Raw genomic sequence first — 23,427 nt, 5'->3', positions numbered from 1 at the left:
GCCTCAGTTCCCTCATCTGTAAAATGGGCATTAAGACCCATGTGAGCCTCAGGTGGGACATGCACTGATTACCTTGCATCTACCCCAGTGCCTGGCACATAGTAAACACTTAACAAATACCATAAAAGAAAAGGCAACTATGATGTCATATATCTATGGCTTTTATATGGCTTACAGCTCAATTCTTCCTCAGGGTATCCTCAAAGCCTCTGCTGACAGCCAACAGAAAGGAGCCTCATCGTGACTCTTAGAGAATGGAATTGATCAAGTGACACAGCTACAGTTCTACCAGGCCTTTCCAACTTTCTAGGGGCAGATGAGCCCCCTGACTTCTACTCCCTCCCAGTGGTCTCCCCCTCCCACACTAGGGACCACTTTTTCTTGGCAAATTTGTGGTTCGGTTTTGTGGTAATGAGTCAACGACAACCACCCATCTTAATTCTCTGTTCCTTTCTGTTCTCAACAGAGAAGTCCAGAGGATTCTGAGCCAGTTAGAGATTCTGCAGATAGTCTGACTGCCTCTAAAGGAAAGCGTAAGTAATAGTAATAATAACAACAACCACTGAGGCATTTGTTAAGGGGTTACTATGTGCCGGACACTTTTCTAAGCGCTAGGGTGGATACTAGCAGATTGAGTTGGACACAATCTCTGCCCACATGGGGCTCACAGTCCTGATCCCCATTTTACTGATGAGGTCCTGAGGCCCAGAGAAGTGAAGTGACTTGCCCAAGGTCAGCCAGCAGACAAGTGACAGAGTCAGGATTAGAACCCCGGTCCTTCTGACTCCCAGGCCCTTGCTCTAATCCACGAGGACCTACTGCTTCTCTAAGTGCTGGAGAAGAGATGGAAAAGATCTTTTCGAGGCATCTTGCCATGAGAAAAGCCCTGGCTAACCTAAAATCAATCAATTGATTGTATCTATTGAGTGTTTACTATGTACAAAGCACTGTACTAAGCAACTGGGAGAGTACACTACAACAGAATTAGCAGACATTTTCACTGCCCATAATGAGCTTACTGTCAAGCTTGATTTAAAGACAGTGCTAGCAAATCCCATGAGGACTCTTTGAGGAACATCATTAGTTTTATTGTAATGCCTGTAGTGTTTGTTAAATACTTATTATGGACCAAGCACTTGTACTGAGGACTGGGGGAGATACAAGATAATCAGGTGGGCTCAGTTTCAGCCACTTGTAGGGCTCACTGCTTATGGGGAAGGGGAAATAGCTATTCTATTCCCCTTTTCACAGATCAGGAAACTGATGCACCAAGAAGTGAAGTGATTTCCCAGGGTCCCACAACAACCAAGTGGCAGAACCAGGATTAGAACCCAGGTCCTCTGACTCTCAGACCCGTGCTCTATCCCTTAGAGTTCCTTCTCACTGAGACATATCCACTCCCTCAGCATGCTGCAAAATTCCTCTCTGACAGTATAGTCTGAATCAACACTGTCTCATTACTGACATTTCATGCTAGAACTCATTCATTAGTAATAGTTTTCAAAGTAACAGCCTTTGACTCAAGAGATAGTTCTTCAGGCTTCTCTGCCTGTGTTTGGTTAAATATGCCCTTTGATGTGTGACTTCCATTCTTTTATAAATCTTTACATTTTGTTATGTGGAGTCATCCGATTCATTTTCACTGTGGTGGGCTTGAGTGGTTTATACTGCGTCCTCTCCCTGATCAGGCCTGTGACACTGCCTTCTCTCCGGGCTGAGCGGTCATTTGGTTTCTATGAAATTATATGTACACAATCAACCAATCAAAAAATTGAGAGGCAGTGTAACTGAGTAGATAGAGCATGGGCCTGGAGGTCAGAAGGACCTGGGTTAATAATAATAATTGTGGTATTTGTTAAGTACCACATAGTAAGCGCCAAGCACTGTCCTAAGCCTTGAGCTAGTTACAAGGTAATCAGGTTGTCCCACGTGGGGCTCACAGTCTTAATCCATATTTTCCAGATGAGGTAACTGAGGCCCAGAGAGGTTAAGTGGCTTACCCAAGGTCACACAGCAGACAAGTGGCTAAACCAGGATTAGAACCCACGTCATCTGACTCCCAAGTCCTGGCTATTTCCACTGAGCCACGCTGTTTCTAATCACAGCTCTACCACGTGTCTGCTGTGTGATCCTGGGCAAGTCATTTCACTTCTCTGGACCTCAGTGACCTCATCTGTAAAAAGAGGATTGAGATTGGGAGCCCCATGTAGGACAGAGACTGTGTCCAGCTTGATTAACTTGTATCTATTCCAACACTTAGTAAAGCTTTTGGAACATGGTAAACACTTACTAAATACCACAAAAAATCTACTGTGTTTACTGAGCACTTACTGTGTGCACAGCACCGTACTAAGCATTTGGGAGAGTTGGTAGATACATTCCCTGTGCACAAGGAGCTTAGAGTCTAGAGGGAGGCTTTCTGTCTCCAAATGTGATTCTGGAAAAGCAGCATGGTCTAGTGGAAAGAGCAAGGGCTGGGAGTCAGAAGACCAGGGTTCTAATTGTGACTCCACCTCTTGCATGGTGTGTGACCTTGAGCAAGTCACATCCCTTAATCTGAGCCTCAGTTCTCTCACCTGTTCCTCCATCCCCTTAAACTGTAAACTCCATGTGGGATAGGGACTGGGTCCAACCTGATTACGTGTAATCTCCTCCAGTGCTTAGTACAGGTTTTGGCACATAGTAAGCGCTTAAAAACACCACAATTTGTTACCTCCTCCAAGCACATCACAGACATTATATTACAAATATTTCCTTATTACTAACTCCTCTGTCCATTTCTCCCTCTGGGATAGATAGCCTCCCCTTTCTTCTCTTCTGATTTATAAATCAAGAAATGGTATCTGATTCAAACCGATCTGCTCGAGAAACACGGACCCATTTACCGGTTTATTTCACTGGAATTTTCCCCTACCAGAGAAGACAGATTCGACATCAAAATATTTGGAGTCTCCTGCTCCTGGTGACACTGTCCAGCTGCCATTTTCTAGGACGTAGGGAATTAGCTGAAATGTGAAGCGGTTTATCGAGGCTTAGTTCAGCATGAAGTCAGGATTCTGGATCTGAAATCCAGTCCGCAGCCAGTTCAGAAATACTGCCAGTTCAAAGAACAATAACACAATCCAGTCCTCACCCCAGCCAAAGGATCCTTGAAATCGATTCAGGTGCATAGGTCTTCTGCCCAAGATCTGAGTTCAAAACCACAGAAAAAGATCAAATATGTCCGAGGAAATCGATACTTCTGAAATGTGAAATCAATGACCATCTGCATCTGATGCTGGATTGAGTAACCAAGAAGAAGCGTGGCCTTGTAGAAAGAATACAGGTCTAGAAGTCAGAGGACCTGGGTTCTAATTCTCATTCTGCCACGTGCCTGCTATGAGACCTTTGCAAGTTACTTCCCATCTCTGGGCCTCGATTCCCTCACCTGTAAAATGGGGACCCAATATCTGTTCTCCCTTCTACTTAGACTTTGAGCTCCTTGTGGTTCAGGGACTGTTTCTGACCCGATGGTCTTGTATCTATCCCCATGCTTAGTACAGTGCTTGGCTGACACATAACAAGTGCTTAACAAAAGCCACAATTATTTTCATGATTCTTTGAAATATAAACAAAATGAAATCATATTTAAATGGAAAGCAGTGAAATAGTGGCATGTCTCTACCTAAGGATCAAGAGATTTGGGTCCCAGGCCTGACTCTGCTAAACACTTCTCTGTGTCCTTAAGAATCTCGCTTGAGTCTCGGGGCTTGGTTTTCTCATCTGTATAATGGAGATGATAATAAGTGTTCCCACCTCACAAGGACTGGCAGAACTTTGAGGAATGAAACCATGGAAAACCTCTAGAGTTTAAGTTTATTGTGGGCAGGGAACATGTCCTACCACCTCTGTTATATTGTTCTCTCCCACGCGCTTAGTACAGTTCTCTGAACATAGTAAGTGCTCAATAAATAAGATCGATTGATTAATTAGTTGATTGATTCCCCCAGACCTTGCTGGATCCCTTAGAGCAGCCACCTGAGCTCAGGAGGAAACGCACCGCTCTCTCTCTCACTCTTTGATAGGCATGTTCTGTCTTCCCAAGGACCTTACAGTCTGCAGTGGGGGGAATTATGAATAAGTATGTAAATACTGTGAAGCTGAGGGTGGGGTGAATACCAGCTGCTAAAGAGGTACAGAGCCAAGAAGGTAGGTGATGCAGAAGAGAGATGAAGGCTTAGTCCAGAAGACCTTTCGGTGGAGATGTGGTTTTAGGAGGGTTTTGAAGGTGCGGAGAGTGGTGGTCTATTAGATACGAAGGGATCGGGAACTTCAGGCCAAAGGGAGGACGTGGGCAGACTCAGATTCATTCAGAAACGTTTCCTTGATAACAGTAAACGTGGTATTCATTAAAAGCTTACTGTAGTGCCAACCATTGTACTAAGATATGGAGTAAAAATGAGATCAGATCAGACCCAATCCCTGCCCCATTCGGGATTCAGCGTCTATAAAAGGGGGAGGAGAACACAGGCGTTGAATGGCCATTTTATAGATATGGAAACTGAGGCCCAGAAGACGAACTCCCTTCCGATCTCCCTCCGCTCGGTCCCCAGGGAAGGCGATTGGGCGGCTGGCGATAATGGTCCTGTTGGGAGACAGTCTTCACAACTTTGCCGACGGCCTGGTAATCGGAGCAGCCTTCTCGTCCTCCACAGAGACAGGCGTCACCACCGCCGTGGCCATCTTGTGTCACGAAATTCCACATGAAATGGGTGAGTCTAAATCTGTCAGTGGTATTCATCGGGTGCTCACCATGTGCGGAGCACTGTACTAAGCTCTTGGAGAGTATGGTCCAATAGACTCAGTAGACACGAGCCCTGCCTTCAAAGAGCTTACACTCTGCTTTTCCCCCCACGTGCCATGGTTGGGAGGAGAGAGCATTCATTCGTGCATTCACTTAATCGTATTTATTGAGCACTTGCTGTTTGCAGACCACTGTACTAAGTGCTTGGGAGAGTACAGCATAACAATAAACAGATACATTACCTGCCCACAATGAGCTTACCATCTAGAGGATGAGCTTACTTTCTTGGGGGCGGGCCACAGGTCTGGTCACAAATACCATCTCGGGGCTCCACGGGGAAAATTCCCAGAGAGGAGAGATTGAGAAATTCTGGGAGAGCATGTGAATTTGTGATGCATTTCTTCAATTTGGAATGCCTCAAGACTTGGAGAATAACAAGCGGCCTACGGATCTCACTGCATTCGTTATCTTTAGGAATAGCTAAACAGATACGACTCTAGAATTGCAACTCTGTCAGCTCTAGGGGTTCTGAGAGAGAATGCCCGACGACTCTTTGTTGTGGGATCTTTGGGCTACTCCCAGCGAAGCTAGCTTCAGTGGGCTTCTACACTCGAGTGTGGCCTAATGGTTAGAGCCCGGGCCTGGGAATCAAAAAGACCTAGGTACTGATCCTGGCTCTGCCACTTATCTGCTGTGTGACCTTGGGGAGGTCACTTGGCTTCTCTGGGCCTCAATTCCCTCAGCTGAAAAATGGGGATTAACAGTGTGAGCCCCATGTGGGACATGGACTGTGTCTAACCCTATTTGCTTGGATCCATCCCAGCATTTAGTACAGTGCTTGACACATAGTAAGCAGTTAACAAATGCCATTATTTTTAATATGTCAAGATGGCCTCCAAGCTCAAGTCCCAAAGTCATGTCACCTCTTTTTCCTCTCAATTGTAGGTGACTTTGCTGTGCTCCTTAGCACGGGAATGCTTACCAAGACGGCTGTCCTGATCAATTTTCTCAGTGCACTCCCTGCTTTCCTAGGCCTTTACGTAGGTCTGGCGATATCAGCCGACCCTGGGGTGCAGAACTGGATTTTCTCCGTTACGGCGGGCATGTTCTTGTATTTATCTCTGGTGGAAATGGTAAGGACCCCATCGTTCTCAATAGCATGTCTCTTTGCAAACTCTGAAAGTAATAATCACATAATCATAACTGTGGTTTTTGTTAAGCGCTTACCATGTGGCAGGCACTGTACTAAGCGCTGGGGCAGATGCAAGGTAATTGGGTTGGGTGCAGTCCCTCTCCCATATAGGGCTCACAGTCTTATAATTAATAATAATTATGGTACTTGTTTAATGCTTACTATGTGCCCAACACTGATCCAACTGTTGGTGTAGATACGAGTTAATCAGGTTGGACCCAGTCCCTGTCCCACATAGGGCTCACGATCTTAACAATTAATAATAATTATGATACTTGTCAAGTGCTTACTAAGTGCCAAGCACTGTTCTAAGTGCTGGGGTACATATCCCACTTGGGGCTCACAGTCTTAATTGCCATTTTCCAGATGAGGGAACTGAGATCCAGAGAAGTCAATGACTTGTCCAAGGTCACACAACAGACAAGTGGCGGAGCCAGGATTAGAACCCAGATCCCTCTGACTCCTAGGCCCATGCGCTCTCCACTAGGCTATACTGCTTCTGTGCCAAGTTTAATCAATTCTTAGACCTTTTCCAGCTCACCCTAGCAGGACAGGCTAAACAGCATCCGGATGGAAAGTTGGTAATGGAATACTTTGAATTTTTGTATAACACTTTTGTTGTGGCATTTGTTAAGTGCTTACTATGTATCAGGCATTGAAATCAACTCTGGGGCAGATACGAGCTAATCAGGATGGACACAGTTCCTGTCCTACTTGGTGCTCACAGTCTTAATCCCCATTTAATAGATGAGGTAACTGAAGCCCAGAGCAGTGAAGCGACTGGCCCACAGTCACACAGCAGACAAGTGGCTGAGCTGGGATTAGAACCCAGGGCCTTCTGACTCCCAGGTCCCTGCTCTTTCCAATAGACCAGGAGAATTAGGCCAATTAGGCCCCCAGATTGCTAGATCCTGGCTCCAGAAGACCTTCTCTGATTAATCTCTCACTCCCCGACTATCGGTTCAATATTTCTGCATCACCTAAATACTTGGATAACACCCCCTTTCACCCTGGCCCCTTGAGAGCACTAGTACAGTGTTCTACACACAGTAAGTGCCCAATAAATATCACCGATCATTCCTGCTCTGCCACTTGTCTGCTGTGAGACCCTGGGCATGTCACTTAAACTTTTCTGGGCCTCAGTCACCTCATCTGTAAAATGGGGATTATGACTATGAGCCTCATGGGGGAGAGGGGCTGTATCCATCCTGATTAGCTTGTATCTGTTCCAGTGCTTAATACAGTGCCCGGCCCATAGTAAGCGCTCAACAAATACCACAGAAAATTGTGTGCATATCGATTGTTTCCAATTCTTCCCCCACCTGTAGTTTATTTTTGGATCTCTCTCTCCCAGAAGATTGTCAGTTCCTTGAAGACAGGGATTGTAACTGCTAAATTCCATTCCTCCCAATCGATCAGTCAGTGCCCTGCATAGAGGGAGTGTTCGATAAATACTGCTGAACTGTTTGAACCATCCTACCAGCCATCAATTTTATCCTGATTGAGCTCCCTCCACAGTGTATTTTATAACCCAATAAAATATAATATTGGGTTATTACCCAATAAAATATACAATATATAAAAATATATACAATAAAAATATATAAACAATAAAATATTGGGTCATACCCCAATAATCCAAGTGCTTAGTACAGTGCTTCGCACACAATAAGCGCCCAATAAATACGATCAAATGAATAAATGAAAGAACCCAAACTTAACTGTTGAAACACTCGGTCATCAACGATACCGAAACTACGAATATAGTGATTTTGATGATCGAGCCTTTGACTCTATTTTAATTCCCACACGAGATTTGACCGTTGTCCCAAATCGGTAGCAGAGCGGAGTCGCTGCCAGAGCTGAGGAGTTGTCCGGGCTCCGGTAGACATTCCAGAAAAGGAGGAGCTGGATCCTGGGAGCTCCAGTGCGCTTCTGGCCTGAACATCCAGGGCTAGGCCTGAGGGGAAGGAGGTGGGCCAGACCGGAGAAGTGACCCTGAGATTCTGAGGCCCTGCCAGGCACACAGACCCTCCCCGGCAGGGCTCTGCTGACGTCCCCGCAGGTTTCCTCTTCAGGCAAATTCCCACACGGTCCCCGCAGATGAGATAAACAGAAGCCAGGCTGAGAGGAATGGGAAGGCCCCCCCGTGCGGTATTTTCCGCCTCCCAGAAGCGCCGGATCCCGAGGGATGGGAGAGCAGGCCACGGGGGACAATGTTCTTGCCTCGGGGTGAAATCGTTTTATGGCCAACTCCTCCAAAACATTCTGAGACCCCCGCTCAAATAGTTCACATAATGGTCATGATATTTGTTGAGCGCTTACTATGATGCCAAACACAGTTCGCTCGTCTAAGATCAACCTTCTAACTGTACCTCGATCTCGTCTATCTCACTGCCAACCTCTCACCCACATCCTACCTCTATCCTGGAGCACCCTCCCTCTTCATATCCAACAGATAATTACTCTCTCTGCTTTCAAAACCTTATCGAAGGCACATCTCCTCCAAGAGGCCTTCCCCAACTGACCCCTCCTTTCCTCTTCTCTCACTCCCTTCTGCTTCGCCCTGACTTGCTTTCTTTATTCATCTCCCATCCCAGCCCCACAGCGCTTAAGTACATATCTGAATTTTTTAAATTTATATTAATGTCTGACTCCCTCTCTAGACTCTAAGCTCGTTGTGGGCAGGGAATGTATCTGTTATATTGTTACGATGTGCTCTTCCAAGAGGTTAGAACAGTGCTCCTCACACAGTGAGTGTTCAGGAAAAGCGATCACTTCATTCATTCATTAATTCAACCATATTTACTGAGAGCTTACTGTGTGCAGAGAAGTGTACTAAGGAGTTAGGAGAGTACAGTGTAACAATATAACAGTTTTTTTCTGTTTTTCTTTCATGATTTCTCTTTTTTCTCCTTTCAATCTGGGCTCATGGCCTCCTCTGTCATTCTTCTGCACCACAATTCCACAGGCTGACTCCTCTTCTGAGGAGGAAGACTTTCTTTTGAATCTTCCTGCCTCCAGCTCTGAAAGGGTTTCTTTCTCTCTAGTAGGGTGTGTTTTGGGGAATTACAATTTTGCATTTGCCCTGTCCACCCACTTCATCAGTTGATTAATTAACTTAATCGTTGGTATTTATCTGAATGCTTCCTGCGTGAAGAGAAGTGCACTAAACACTCGGAAGAGTACAACAGAGTTGGTAGACTTCAAGGAGTTTACGGTTCACAGGGTGAGACAGAGCTTACAGTCTCTAGAGCTTAGTACAGTGGCTGGCACATAGTAAACGGTTAAGAAATATCAATCAATCAATCAACTGGTACAGTATAATGGAGTTAATAGACCAGACCCCATCCATGAAGGAGCCATGAAAAAAAATGTTGGTATTTGTTAAGCGCTTACTATGTGCAGAGCACTGTTCTAAGCGCTGGGGTAGATACAGGGTAATCATGTTGTCCCACGTGAGGCTCACAGTTAATCCACATTTTACAGATGAGGTAACTGAGGCACAGAGAAATGAAGTGACTTGCCCACAGTCACACAGCTGACAAGTGGCAGAGCTGGGAGTCGAACCCATGACCTCTGACTCCGAAGCCCAGGCTCTTTCCACTGAGCCACACTGCTTCCCAAATGGTGGTATTTGTTAAGTGCTTACTATGTGCAAAGCACTGTTCTAAGCGCTGGTGGATACAAGGAGATCAGGTTGTCCCACGTGGGGCTCACAGTGTTAATCCCCATTTTACAGATGAGGTAACTGAGGCACAGAGAAGTGAAGTGACTTGCCCACAGTCACACAGCTGACAAGTGGCAGAGTGGGGATTCGAACCCGTGACCTCTGACTCCCAAGCCCGGGCTGGTTCCACTGAGCCACGCTGCTTCAATAGATAGTGGATAGAGCACAGGCCTGGGAGTCAGAAGGACCTGGGTCTAATCCCAGCTCTGCCACCTGTCTGCTGTGTGAGCTTGGGCAAGTCATTTAAATTATCTGGGCTTCACTTCCCTCATCTGTAAGAAGAGATTAAGAATGTGAGCCCCATGCGGAACAGGGACTTTATCTAACCTAATTAGCTTGTATCTACCCCAGCGTTTAGAATAAGTGCTCGACACATAGTAAGCGCTTAATGAATGCCATCATCATCATCGTCATCATCATCATCATATGGGGAAGAGTGAGGAGAGGTGAGCTGTCCTCTGAATGGACCATCATTGGAGCCCAGGAACCAATGGGTTTGAGCTGGAACCCATCGGGAACACATGGCTAAGTTGGTTTCCTGTTAATTTTGAAGACATGTGGTCATTTGATTTATCATTATTATTAACAATAACAATAATAATAATAGTAATAATTACGGTATTTGTTAAGCATTTACTATGTGCCAGACACAGTTCTAAGCCCTGAGGTAGATACAAGCTAATCAGGTCAGACACAGTCCCAATCCCAAATGGGGCTCACGGTCTTGATCTCCGTTTTACAGATGAAGTAGCTGAGGCCCAGAGAAGCGAAGTGACCTACCCGAGGTCACGCAGCAGACAAGTGGCGGAGCCGGGATGAGAAGCTGGGTCCTTCTGACTCCCAGTCCCGGGCTCTATCTATTAGGCCATGCTGCTTCCTTAGTTTGTGGCATTAGGTTGTGGACCGAAGCGTAGATCCATCAAGGTTGAACAGGTGGCCCTTGGGGCGGGGTGAGACCCTCTGTCTCGTGGCGGCAGCCGGGGATCTCACTTTACGGGGGTCTCATGCCCCCTTCGGACCACCAACCCCCTCACACGGACCAATCGGCGACAGGACAGAGGATGGATGACTGACAGCCACCGACACACTCCAGGGACCTGCTGCTGGGAGAGACCAGTGAGTATAGACCCAAGGTTCAGTCCCTTACTAGACTCCTGAGTCTCTAGACCCCATTGGGAGATGGGTCTGCCCTATCCCCTTTCATTCTAGAGCCATTTCCAGGGCTTTCCCCTGCATGGCTAACAGGGCTTTCTCTCTGCTTCATTTTGGAAAGGTTCGATTCCCACCAGCCCAGGATGTATGAGCCGATTCGAGTGGACTAGGACTCTCCATGCAGCTGGTAAGTCTGAAGGGCAGCTTAATCTGGTTTATCACTGCTTCCCGTCTTCCCTCTCACCGGAGGCCAGAAGACTATTACTCATTCGTTCGTTTATTCATTCAATCACATTTATTGAGTGCTTACTGTGTGCAGAGCACTGTACTAAGCGCTCGGGAGAGTATGATAGAATAATAAACAGACACGTTCAGTATATGCCAATCCTGCTGAGAATCCTTCCCATGTGGCTGAACCAGCTTAAGCTGTTTTTGAGAAACGGTGTGGCCTACTGGGTAGAGTATGGGCCTGGGAGTCAGGAGGATCTGGGTGCTAATCCTTGTTCTGCCACTTTTTAAAAAAATGGTATTTGTTAAAAGTTTATTATATGCTTAGCTCTTTACTAAGCATTGGGGAAGATACCAGTTAATCTGTTTGGATGCTGTCCCTGTCCCACATGGGGCTCATGGCTTTACTCCCCATTTTCCAGGTGAGGTAACTGAGGCCCAGAGAAGTAAAGTGACTTACCCGAGGTCACCAAGCAGACAAGTGGCAGAGCTGGGATTAGAACCCAGATCCTTCTGACTTCCAGGCCCGAGCTCTACCCTCCAGGCCACGCTGCTTCTGTTATCACTGTTCATTTTTTATTATTTTTAATTATTATGTATTTATATCATCTTCATACATATTAATGTTAGTCTCTTCCTCCAGACTGAAAGCTCATTGTGGGCAGGGAATGTGTCTGCCAACCCCACTTTATTGTCCTCTCCCAGGGACTTAGTACATTGCTCTGCACATAGTAAGCACTCAATAAATTCCACCGATGATGATGATTTATACCAATAAGCAGGCACATTCCATGCCCGCGATGAGCTTAAAGTCTTGCGAGGGAGACAAATAGCAATTGTAGTATTTATTAAAAAACTCCCACCATGTACCAAGCACTGCACTAAGTGCTGGGGAAAGTACAAGATAACCAGGTTGGGCACAGCCTCTTGTCATACATGGGGGTAGCAGCCTAAAGTGGGAAGGAGAACAGGGATTGAATCCTCATTTTACAGATAAAAAAAATGTGGCTCAGAGAAGCTAAGTGACTTGCCCAAGATCACGCAGCAGGCAAGTAGTGAATCCAAGATTAGAACCCAGCACTCCCGACTCCCAGGCCCACGCTCTTTCCACTGGGCAGTGCTGCTTCTGATGGTGGCTGAAGACAAGGGAATGGATGAGAAGCCTGAGGGCGGGGAGCCTAAAGTGATAAAAGTGGACACAGAACAGAGTTTTGAAGGACATCCCAAGTTAGAGAACAAAGAGGAGGAAGAAAAACAAGCAGAGGAGGAAGAGAAGGCTTGGTTGGAGAAGTAACAAGGAAACCAGAAAAGAACTATGACAGAAGAACCCAGGTTAGATTGTGTTTGCAGGAAAAGGGACTTGCTCACTGTAAAGCACTTTGATAATCCCCCAATCCTGCAACAACTGTGTACATATGCTTATGTTCTGCAATTTCCCCATCTGTCATTTATTTTACTATATCTCTCCTTCTAGACTGTAGGCTTCCTGTAGGTAGCTATTGTGTTTTTTACAGACTCGATTGTATTGTACTCTACCAAGTATTTAGTACAGTGCTCTGCACATAAGTGCTTGATAGATGACCATTGATTAATTGAGAGATCATGAAGGATTAGGTTAAAATCTATTAGATCTGGCAAAGAAGGAAGGAGAAGGAGGAGAAGGAGAAGGAGAAGGGGAAGGAGAAGAAGAAGAAATAATAATAACAATGATTGTGGTATTTGTTAAATGCTTACTATGGTACAAGCACTATACTAACCACTGGGGTAGACACAAGATAATCAGGTCCCATGTGGGGTTCACAGTCTAATGAGGCGGGAGAACAGGAATGAACCCCCGTTTTTCAGAGGAGGAAACTGAGGCAAAGATAAGTTAAATGACTTGCCCTAGGTCACAGAGCAAGTAAATTATGGAGCTGGGATTAAAAGCCTGGTCTTTTGAGTCCCAGGTCTACACTCTTTCCACTAAGCCACATGGTTTCTCATAAAAAAATGTATTTTTTAAGCACTTACTATCTGCCAACCACTGTAGCGGATGTTGGGATACATACAAGATAAGCAGGTTGGACACAGTCCCTGTCCCACGGTCTAAAATTGTCTGAGATTGTAGGTCTCGGTGAAAGTCATGGGTGAAATGGAGTCATTCTGGTAAAGTAGAGGAGGCAGAAACCAAGACTGTCAAAGAGAGGAAGTGGAGACAGTGGGGTTATATAACCCCTTAGAGGGATGTAGTCAGGAATGGGACCAGGGAAATGGGGTGTTAGCTGGAGGGAACCCTGAGATTCAGTCACTCAGCCAGTAATTCACATTTATTGAATGCTTACTGTGAGCAGAACACTGTACTAAGCATTTGAGAGAGCACAGTACAACAATAAACAGCTCATTGTGGGCAGGGAATGTTTCTGTTTAATGTTATATTGTACTCTCCCAAGCACTTAGAACAGTGCTCTACACACAGTAAGTGCTCAACAAGTACAACTGAATGAACATTAAGAGAAGACTTTCTTAGTATGGGGAAAAAGTGAGCATGTTTGAAAGCAAAAGGGGAAGAAGCCATCCAACACTGAGTGGTTGACGATGGAGATCAAGGAGGGAAGAAGAGCAGATTCAAGTGCATCGTAAAGAAAGAGGGGGATTAGATCCAAGGAGAGAGTAGAGAGGGGAGAGTTTTGGAGATTGAGCGAGAGATTTTGACAGGTAGCTAGTAAGACAGAGAAAGTGAATGTGGGCTTAGCAGAGGGTTGGAGAGGTGAGAAGAAGCAGGGGAAGCAGCATGGCATAGTGGAGAGAGCATGGGTCTGGGAGTCAGAAAGTCATAGGTTCTAATTCGGGCTCCTTCAGTTGTCTGCTGTGTGACAGTGGGCAAGTCACTTCACTTCTCTGTGCCTCATTGACCTCATCTGTAAAGTGGGGATTAAGAAATAGGAGCCCCACACGGGACAGGGAGCGTGTACAACCCGATTTACTTGTATCCACCCCAGTGCTTAGTACAGTGCTTCACACACAAGAAGCACTCTATAAATAAGATTGAATGATTGATGGATTGGAGTTGCAACAGGTGCGGAACCAAAGGATGTAGGAGAATAAAAAAAAATAATTGTGGTATTTGTCACGAGCTTACTCTGTGCCAGGCGCTGTGGCAAGCACTGGGGTGGCTGAACAGAAGAGAGGCCCCAGTTGGAGAGAGCGAAGGTGAATTGGAATTGAACTGGTGCCAGCCTCCCGGCCCATAATTCCCAGCCACGTAGGCGCAAGAGTGGAGGAAGTGTTCCGTGGACGTGAACCTTCCATATCGATTCAAACCGCAACACATCATCCTTAAACTAGAGGGGCTCCCCCCGCTCCATCTCAAGTGTTCTTTGACTGAAATAAACATGAGCTTCTGAAATCCATTTCAAGCCTCGAAAACGAACGTAATCGAACATTTAAAACCTATGTTCGCTAAGGCAGGAAGAGTGAATCATCCCCACCCGCGGTTTGAAACATTTGTGGTCTACGAACCCCAGCAGCTTTGGTACTTACAGTGTGTCGATGGAAGACGATGTAATTAAGCTGAAGTTCCCGGGTCCCCCACCCCCCGTCTACAAGCTTCCCCACTTTTCTCACTCCTTGAACATTGGCTGGAATCCAAAAATACCTCTGATTTCCTGAAACATTCATTATACCCTGACAGAAAATGCGAGAACTTCCCTTCCTTGGCTGTTCGCTGCCTTCAGGGCCCACTGAAATTTGGGGAACGAGAAGGCTAAGACTGCCAAGAGACAATGACGGGGTGGGTGGCCGGAGCAGAGTAAACTCCCCGCTTACTCTCCTAAGTGCTCAGTACAGTACTCCTCACAGTAAATGCTCAATAAATACCATGGATTGATTGATCCCTTTAACTCTCAGTCCCCTTGGCCAGAAACCTTAAGCCCGAAGTGGAATTGGGCCTTTGCCCGTTAATCAATCAGCGGTATTTGTCGAGCCCTTGCTAGGTGCAGAGCACTTTGCCGTGAGCTTGGGAGAGGACAAGACAGCAGAATTAGGAGGCACACTCCCTGTCCATAACGAGCTTACACTGTAGAGGAAGCAGTCTGAAGAGGGTGGGAATACCAGTCCATCATGTCCTTGGCAAAGGCTGGAATAAGAGGTTAGGAAGTAGGAGGAGGTAGTGTCGTAATAGTACAGTTTCTAGACTCATTGTGGGCAGGGAAAGTGCCTGATAATTGTTATATTGTACTCTCCCAAACACTTAGTACAGTGCTCTGCACACAGTAAGCACCCAATAAATGCAATTGAATTGGTAGCGGGGGAGGAGTGAAGTGAATGACCTGGGGTGTAGTAGGGCAGGAATGAAGAAGAATCAGGGAGAGAGTTACCTGAGTGCCTGTCTGCTGTGTGACCTTGGCAAGTCACCTTACTTTTCTGTGCCTCATTTCCCTCATCTGTAAAATGGGGATGGAGCCCCATGTGGGACAGGGACTGTGTCCAACCCGATTTGCTTGTATCCACCGCAGCGCTTAGTAAGGTCCCTGGAACATAGGAAGTGCTTAACAGATACCACAATTATTATTGTTAAATCCAAGGGCCAGGAGTTTCTGCTTGAGGTGGAAAGGAATGGTCTATGGTATTTATTGAGTGCTTACTATTCTTTATTCAACCGTATTTATGGAGCACTTACTGTGTGCACAGCACTGTACTAAGCACTTGGGAGAGGACAAAGAATTAGGAGACATGTTCCCCTCCTCTGGTTGTCCCCAGCTACATTGTTTGCTCCTTGAGGGCCAAGGATCGTGTCTTCTTAGCCTATTCTACTCTCCCAAGTGCTCAGTGCTCAGCACACAGTATGTGCTCAGGAAATAGCACTGATTGATCGATTGGTTGGTTGAGAGTTTGCTGTGGCCCGGGCTAGGTGGGGCTGGGGGGTTGTTCCAGAGAGCAGACTGCCAGCTCCAAGTTTTCCATCCATCATTCCCACTTTCAGGTTGCACCGGGAATGGACAGGGAAGTGGGTGGACTGTTCTAGACAAGGGCCAGAGGCTGAGAGGGCCTCTGACCGCATCAGAAATGAGAGTCAGGCAGTCAGACAGTCATTCATATTTATTGAGTGCTTATTGTGTGCAGAGGACGGTACTAGGCGCTTGGGAGAGGACAAGATAACAGTTGGTAGACACGTTCCCTGCCCAAAGCGATCTTATGGTCTAGAGGTGGAGACAGACATTAATAGAAACAAATTTATAGATATGTACATGAGTGCTGGTGTGAATACCAAATGCCTAAATGACAAAACGATATTGGCATCTATTTTAATGGGCTCCTTCTCTCTCTCTCCCTTCCTTTCCTAGACTCTCTCCCTCCTCTCTCTCTTTATCTTTCTCCAACTCTCTCCCTCTTTCTCTCATTGTCTCTTACTCTCTTTTTTCTCTCTTTCTCACCCTCTTCCTCTTTTTTTCCTCATTCTTCCTCTTTCTATTACTCTCCATCTCTCTCCTGTGCTTCTCTTTCTCTCCCGATAAAGGTCAGAAGGCAACAGGAAGACTGAAGAGACTCAGGACCCCTCCCCACGGCAGACCTCCCCAAACCCCAACTACTAACTGTATCTGTGAGGTATGTGGCAGTCGAACTAATAAAAGGATGGCCTGCGAAACAGGGACGAAGCCATGGTGATTTCTGTCGTGCTGTCTGAATCAACTGAGGGAAAGATAGCCCCCATAGCCAACTCTGGCTCAGAGAGTCCCCTGAGGAGGGGGATCTCATCCACCAGGGAATGGTCCACTCAATCCAGGTGAGAAGCAATGTTGCCTAGTGGATAGAGCCCGGGCCTAGGAGTCTAGGGATTAGCCTAGGTTCTAATCCCGGCCCCACCACCTGCCTGCTGTGTGACCTTGGGCAAATCACATCGCTTCCCTGTGCCTCTGTTCCCTCATCTGTAAAATGGCAATTAAGACTACGAGCCCTATGTGGGACAGGGAATGTGTCCAAACTGGTTAACTTGTATCTACCCCATTGCTTAGTATGGTGCCTGGCATATAATGAGGGCATAGCAGATACACTAAAAAAAAAATCCAAGTGGCCAGCATAGCTCTCGTGACAGAGATGGGTGGTGGGTGTAGGACCATTGGTTTAATTTTGGGTTCCATTTCCCAGATTGTTCCTGTTCCTTTAAATGTGTCAAATGAATCTCTAAATGGGAGAAACTCTCCTAGTAAAACGTTCTTCTCTCAAAGCTGTAAGTTTATTATGGGCAGGGATTGTGTCTACCAACTCTATTATACTCTTCCAAGCACTTAGTTGAGTGCTATCCTACCTCATCGATTTCCTACCACAATCCAGCCCATACACTTCACTCCTCTAATGTCAACCTACTCGCCGTACTTCGATCTCGTCTCTCTCACCACCACCTTGTCCTGCCTCTGGCCTGGAATGCTCTCCCTCTTCATATCCAGCAGTTGATCACTCTTCCCACCTTCAAAGCTTTTCTAAAATGACCCCTCCTCCAAGAGGCCTTCTCCGACTAAGTCTTCATCTCCTCTTCTCCCACTCGCTTCTGCTTCACCCTTGCATTGGATTTATTCCCTTTATTCACCCTTCTCTCACCCCCTGGGCACTTACGTACATATCTGTAATTGATTTTAATGTCTGCCTCTCCATCTAGACTGTAAGCTCCTACTGGGTGGGGAATGTGTTTACCGACTCTGTTATATCGCGCTCTCCCAAGTGCTTAGTACAGTGCTCTGCTCCAAGCAAGAGCTCAATAAATATCACTGTTGGATTAATTGCTCTGGACAGAGTAAATGTCCCATCAATTCAGAGATCCAGATTCAGAGATCCTCTCCTGCCCTGTGTAGACCCTGGGGATTGGGGGAAGATAACCCATCTCTTTGGAAGCTGTCTCTCTTTCTGTTGCCAAGAGCAGAGAAGATGATGATGATGATTATGGTACTTGTTAAGCACTTACTATGTGCCAAACACCATTCTAAGAGCTGGGGTAAATACAAACTAATCAGGTTGGACACAGTCCCTATCCCACATGGGGCTCACACTCTTATCCCTGTTTTATCACAGATGAGGTGACCGAGGCACAGAGAAGTGAAGCGACTTGCCCAAGGGCTCACAACAGAAATGTGGTGGAGCCAGAATTAGAACCCGGGTCCTTCTGACTCCCAGGGCCCATGCTCTCTCCGGATCAGTGGAAGTGCGATCCTCAGAGTAATAATTATGGTATTTGTTAAGCATTTACTAATGGTGGCATTTGTTAAGAGCTAACTATATGCCAGGCACTGTATTAAAGCACTGGGGTAGGTACAAGGTAATTGAGCCAGGAGAGACAGAAAAAGCCAGATCCAGATCCTAGGGCTGTCCTTCTGGCCCTCCAATAAACTATGAATTTAAAGGGAGGGGGTGTGTGAGTGGAGCAGAGGGAGAAGAGAAGACAAAACAATTCAAAATATTGCTGATTCCTACAGAGAGAGGTCTGCAATTGTAGGAGCATGACTTAGTTGATAGAGCCCAGGCCTGGAAGTCAGAAGGTCATGGGTTCTAATCCCTGCTCCGCCACTTGTCTGCTGTGTGACCTTGGGCAAGTCGCTTCACTTCTCTGGGCCTCAGTTACCTCATCTGTGAAATGGAGATTGAGACTGTGAGCTCCACGTAGGACAGGGACTGTGTCCAACCCATTTTGCTTGTATCTGGGCACTTAGTACAGTGCCTGGCACATGGTAAGTGCTTAACAAATACCACAATTATTAAATTATTATTACTATTCTTACCTTTCTCCATCTAAGAAGATTTCTCCACACGCCCTGCTCTGCCACTTGCCCACTTTGGACCTTGGATAAGTCAACTTCCCTGGGCCTTAGTTTCCTTCTCTGCAAAATCGGGTTTCAAGTCCTGTTCCCCCTCCTACTTACACTGTGAGTCCCACAGGGGACAGGGACTGAGCCTGACCTGATTATCTTGTATCTACCCCAGTGCCCTAATGGATAGAACACTAGCCTGGGAGTCAGAAGGACCTGGGTTCTAATCTCGTCTCCGCCGTTTGTCTGCTGTTTGACCTTGGGCAAATCGCTTCATTTCTCCGGGCCTCAGTTACCTCATCTGTAAAATGAGGATGCGACCGTGAGCCCCATGTGGGGCAGGTATTGTGTGCAACCTGATTACCTTGTATCTACCTCAGCGCTTAGTACAGTGCCTGGCATGTAGTCAGCTCTTACCACGATTAGTGAACACTTAATAAATGCCATTATTATTACCCTGAGGATCACATTAACTGATTCTGTGCATGTTCCATACCATAACGGTACAACCACGTACAGAGATTTACAACTAGATCAAGAACCCTAGCGGTTCGAATGCTCTGCACTATATAGCTGTCGTGTTTTCCCATTAAACTCTTTCCCAGCGATGAATATATCTGGATCTCATTCTGCTTTTTATTCTTTTTTTAGCTTCCTGAAATGACTCATGTTCAAACACAGAGACCCTGGTTGATGTTTCTCTTGCAGAACTTTGGATTGATACTAGGCTGGCTTTTACTCCTACTGTTGGCTATATATGAGCATAACATTAAAATATAAAGTTTCTCCTAGCACTCTCTAAAGGCGTTTCTGCAAGTTGATACGGTTTCATTTTACTATTTCCCATGAACGATATAATGGCTTAAAAATTCCTCCAAGTCACTGTACCAGTCTGTAATTTTTATCGCTTCGTCGATAAAGGGGGATATTGTTTCAGTTTATCGACTTCTTCTGATTATGGAACACTCTGTCAGTGTAAATGTGCAAAGTCTGGATTTAGTCTGTGAAAATTTCCCAAACCATGTTCAAACTCAAGTACTAGTAGATTCTCTCCAACACTTTCAGCGCTCCTCTTCTCTAATAAGGAATGAAATGTTTATTTATAGTCGTTGACGTAGGCTGCATAGTTCCCAAATGCCTTAAGGTAGAAAGTTGATTGCAGCTTTTTCGTGCCCAGAACCCATTTATTTCTATACAAGTGTAAAATGCTAACCAAGTTAAACCAACAAATGAACACAATAAAGTTTCCTTCTAACACGATCGCAACAGGCAACCTCTTCCCTTGATTTCTGTTCACGAGTTTCTCAGTCATCGCTCGGAGTAACCCAAGAAAAATGGGCTATCACAGCCCGTGAGAACACGGATAAGCCATTTCCTAGGTTAGAAAGATAATCCACAGCAGCATTCTTTGGAGGGGTTTTTTGGGGAGTTTTTTTGGAGCCAAAGGATACAATAAAAAATAAAGAAACTTGCGTTCTGGTGAAAAACAGCCTAACTTCTAAATGAGCCCAGAGCTTCAGAAAGAAACTCTTTTGGTTTCCTAAAGTAGGAAGAAAAAGTATAGTATATACAATATAGTATATATAGCGTATAGTATAGTATAGCAGTAGGCTATAGAATTAATATAAGAAGCAGCATGGCCTAGTGGCAAGACCCCGGGCTCAGGAGTCAGAGGATGTGGGTTCTAATCCCAGCTCCACCACTTGCCTGCTGCGTGACCATGGGCAAGTCACTTACCTTCTCAGTTGCCTCATCTGTAAAATGGGGATTAAGACTGTGAGCCCCATGTGAGACAGGGACTGTGTCCAACCTGACTACCTTGTATCTACCCCAGCACTTAGAACAGTGCTTTGCACATAGTAAGTGCTTAACAAATACCATATTTTTATTATCATTATTATTTTTAGAAAGCAACATGAGGTCTTCACCCACAGATACAAGAGGGCTACTCTACTCCTTGTTGGACAGGGAATGAGTCTACCAATTCTGATCTACTGAACTATGCCAAGCGATTAGTCCAGTGCTCTGCACACGGTAAGTGCTCAGTTGATATCATTGGTGGATGGATTAATGGGTGATTGATTCCAACTGGGCACTAAGCAGTGTGGCCTAGTGGATACAGCATGGGCCTGAGAGTCAGAAGTACCTGGGTTCTAATCCCACCTCTGCTCCTTGTCTGCTGTCTTTACCTAGGCAAGTCACTTCACTTCTCCGTGCCTCAGTTCCCTCATCTGTCAAGAGGGGATTAAGACTCTGTCCAAACTGAATTGCTTGGTTTCATCCTAGCATTCAGTAAAGTGCCTGGCTCATAGTAAGCGCTTAACAGATATCGCAATTATTATTATTACAAAGTCCGTGGCCTTAGACTGAGGCATCATCCTCCTTTCTCAAGGACAGTCCGTTCTTAAACCCCGAGGCCTGGGGGTGGGAGGGATGGAGGTGGCTTGATGATAAACACCCTGGCAAGTCAGCAGGAGCTATTTAAACTGTAAAATGTAAACATGTCTCCCCTGAGCGTACTGAACTTAGCCAACCTAGGTCTGGTTTAACTCTTCCCCTTCACGGTGCTGGTTCCATGGCAGCCAGGCTCTGCCTGCTCCCACGAGACACTACTTAATAGTGATGGTATTTGTTAAGCGCTTACTATGTGACAGGCGCTGTACTAAGCGTTGGGGTAGTTACAAGTTAATCAAGTTGGTCACAGTCCTGGTTCCACATGGGCTCACAGTCTTAGTCTCCATTTTACAGATGAGGTGATTGAGGCTCAGAGAAGTGAAGTGACTTGCCCGAGGTTGTGTAGCAGACAAGTTGCGGAGCTGGGATTAGAACCCAGGAGCTTCTGATGCCGAGGCCTGTGCTCTAACCACTATGTCATGCTGCTTCTCACTACTTGCATTGGGCTGAAGGCTGAAGCCTCGGCCCAGCCTCTGCCAACTGCCCGCAAACATCTCCCATGAGAAACAGAAGCAGTGGATAGAGCACAGTCCTGGGAGTCAAAAAGTCATGGGTTCTAATCCCGCTCCACCACTAGTCTGCTGCCTGACCTCGGGCAAGTCACTTCTCTGGGCCTCAGTTGCCTCATCTGGCAAATGGGGTTTGAGACAGTGAGACATGTGGGACAAGGGACTGTGTCCACCTCGATTTGCTTGAATCCACCCCAGTGCTTAGCATAATGCCTGACACAGAGCAAGCACTTAACAAATACCCTAATTATTATTATTATCATTATCTCCCTGGTTGTCCTGTCCTGCTGCCTTGGGCTGCGTTTCTTGGCGGCCGAGGTTAGGGCTCGGTGGTTATTTGACCCTGCGGAGGAAGGATAGACAGGGCACTGGAAAAGTCTACCGGCAAATCCCACTACCCCGATCGTGGCTCCTCTGGACCTATATTTTTATAGTATTTATTAAACTCTTACTTTGTGTCAAACACTGTTCTAAGGACTGAGGAAGTTGCAAGTGAATTAGGTTGTGGCGTGTCTTAGTGGATAGAGCATGGGCTTGGGAGGCAGAGGGACCTGGGCTCTAATGCCGGTTCCGCCACATGTCTGCTGTGTGACCTTGGGCAAGTCTTGTCACTTCTCTGGGCCTCAGTTACCTCATCTGTAAAATGGGGATTAATACTGTGAGCCCCATGTGGAACAAGGACTGTGTCCAACCTGATTAACTTGTACCTACCCCAGCCCTTAGAACAGTGCTTGGCACATAGTAAGTGCTTAAGAAATACCACAATCATTATTATTATTAGCCAGAAGCAGGTCAAGTGGGTAGATGAGCCAGTGGTCCTGAGGGACCCAAAAACCAAGTGCTTAGTACAGCGCTCTGCACACAGTAAGTGCTCAATAAATGCGAACGAATGAATGAATGAATGAATGAATGAATCTTGGCAAACAACTAAGCTCCTGCAAGCAAGCGAGGCACCTTACTTTCTCAGTCACCCTTGGCTGTTGGGCAGACCCCCAGCAAGCCCCCACTTGATCTCTAGGCACAATCGTTCCCTGAGGAAAATGGTTCTTGGAAGCAGGTGGAATTTTGTGTTTTATTTTCTGGATCTTTTGTGCTGCTACCCCCAGCCTCGATGTGGGGGCAAGATGGCAAAATTCCCATTCCTGGGACAGGTTGTGGTGCAGGTGGGGAGATGAAGAGGCTGCATGGGAAATAGCTGTTTGTTCTCTTCCTCTTCCCAGCATGAGGCAGCAATAATCGCAAATTAATCCTAACAGCACACACGGGGCCTTCCTGCCTTTAAAAGGGTTCTGCCTGACTCGCCCTCTCCCTTGCCTTCTCTCTCCCTCCCTCCCTTTCTCTCTCTCCCTCCCTTTCTCTCTCTCCCTCCCTTTCTCTCTCTCCCTCCCTTTCTCTCTCTTCCTCCTTTGTTTCTGTCTTTCTGTCTCTGCGTTTCTCTGCTTCTCTGTCTCTCTATTTTTCTATCTTGCTGTCTCAGCCACTTGCTGTCTGTGACTTTCTGTTTCTCTGTCTCTCTGACTCTCTCTGTATCCCTCTCCCTCTCTCCCTCCCCATTTCTTTCCCTTCTCCTTTCTCTGTCTCTCTCTGGCTCTGTGGTTCTCTCTCTG

The 23,427-nt window shown here is 46.2% G+C and overlaps 1 protein-coding gene across 1 annotated transcript in view; it reads left to right on the top strand.

Annotated features, from left to right (window-relative positions):
• The window catches only part of SLC39A12 (solute carrier family 39 member 12), a 40,936-nt gene extending 20,813 nt beyond the window's left edge, over positions 1 to 20,123 (top strand). The window contains exons 9-12 of the mRNA XM_039913845.1: positions 467 to 533; positions 4,593 to 4,751; positions 5,729 to 5,916; positions 19,509 to 20,123. Coding sequence (XP_039769779.1) covers positions 467 to 533; positions 4,593 to 4,751; positions 5,729 to 5,916; positions 19,509 to 19,637 — 543 coding nt within the window. The 3' untranslated portion in view covers positions 19,638 to 20,123. The remainder of the gene's footprint in view (positions 1 to 466; positions 534 to 4,592; positions 4,752 to 5,728; positions 5,917 to 19,508) is intronic.
• Positions 20,124 to 23,427: the final 3,304 nt, after the last annotated feature.

The sequence above is a fragment of the Ornithorhynchus anatinus genome, chromosome 13, assembly GCF_004115215.2.
Source record: "Ornithorhynchus anatinus isolate Pmale09 chromosome 13, mOrnAna1.pri.v4, whole genome shotgun sequence".
In the NCBI taxonomy this organism is placed as follows: domain Eukaryota; kingdom Metazoa; phylum Chordata; class Mammalia; order Monotremata; family Ornithorhynchidae; genus Ornithorhynchus; species Ornithorhynchus anatinus.
The sequence above is the reverse complement of the archived record's forward strand: the minus strand, read 5'-3'. Positions and strand labels throughout refer to the sequence as shown.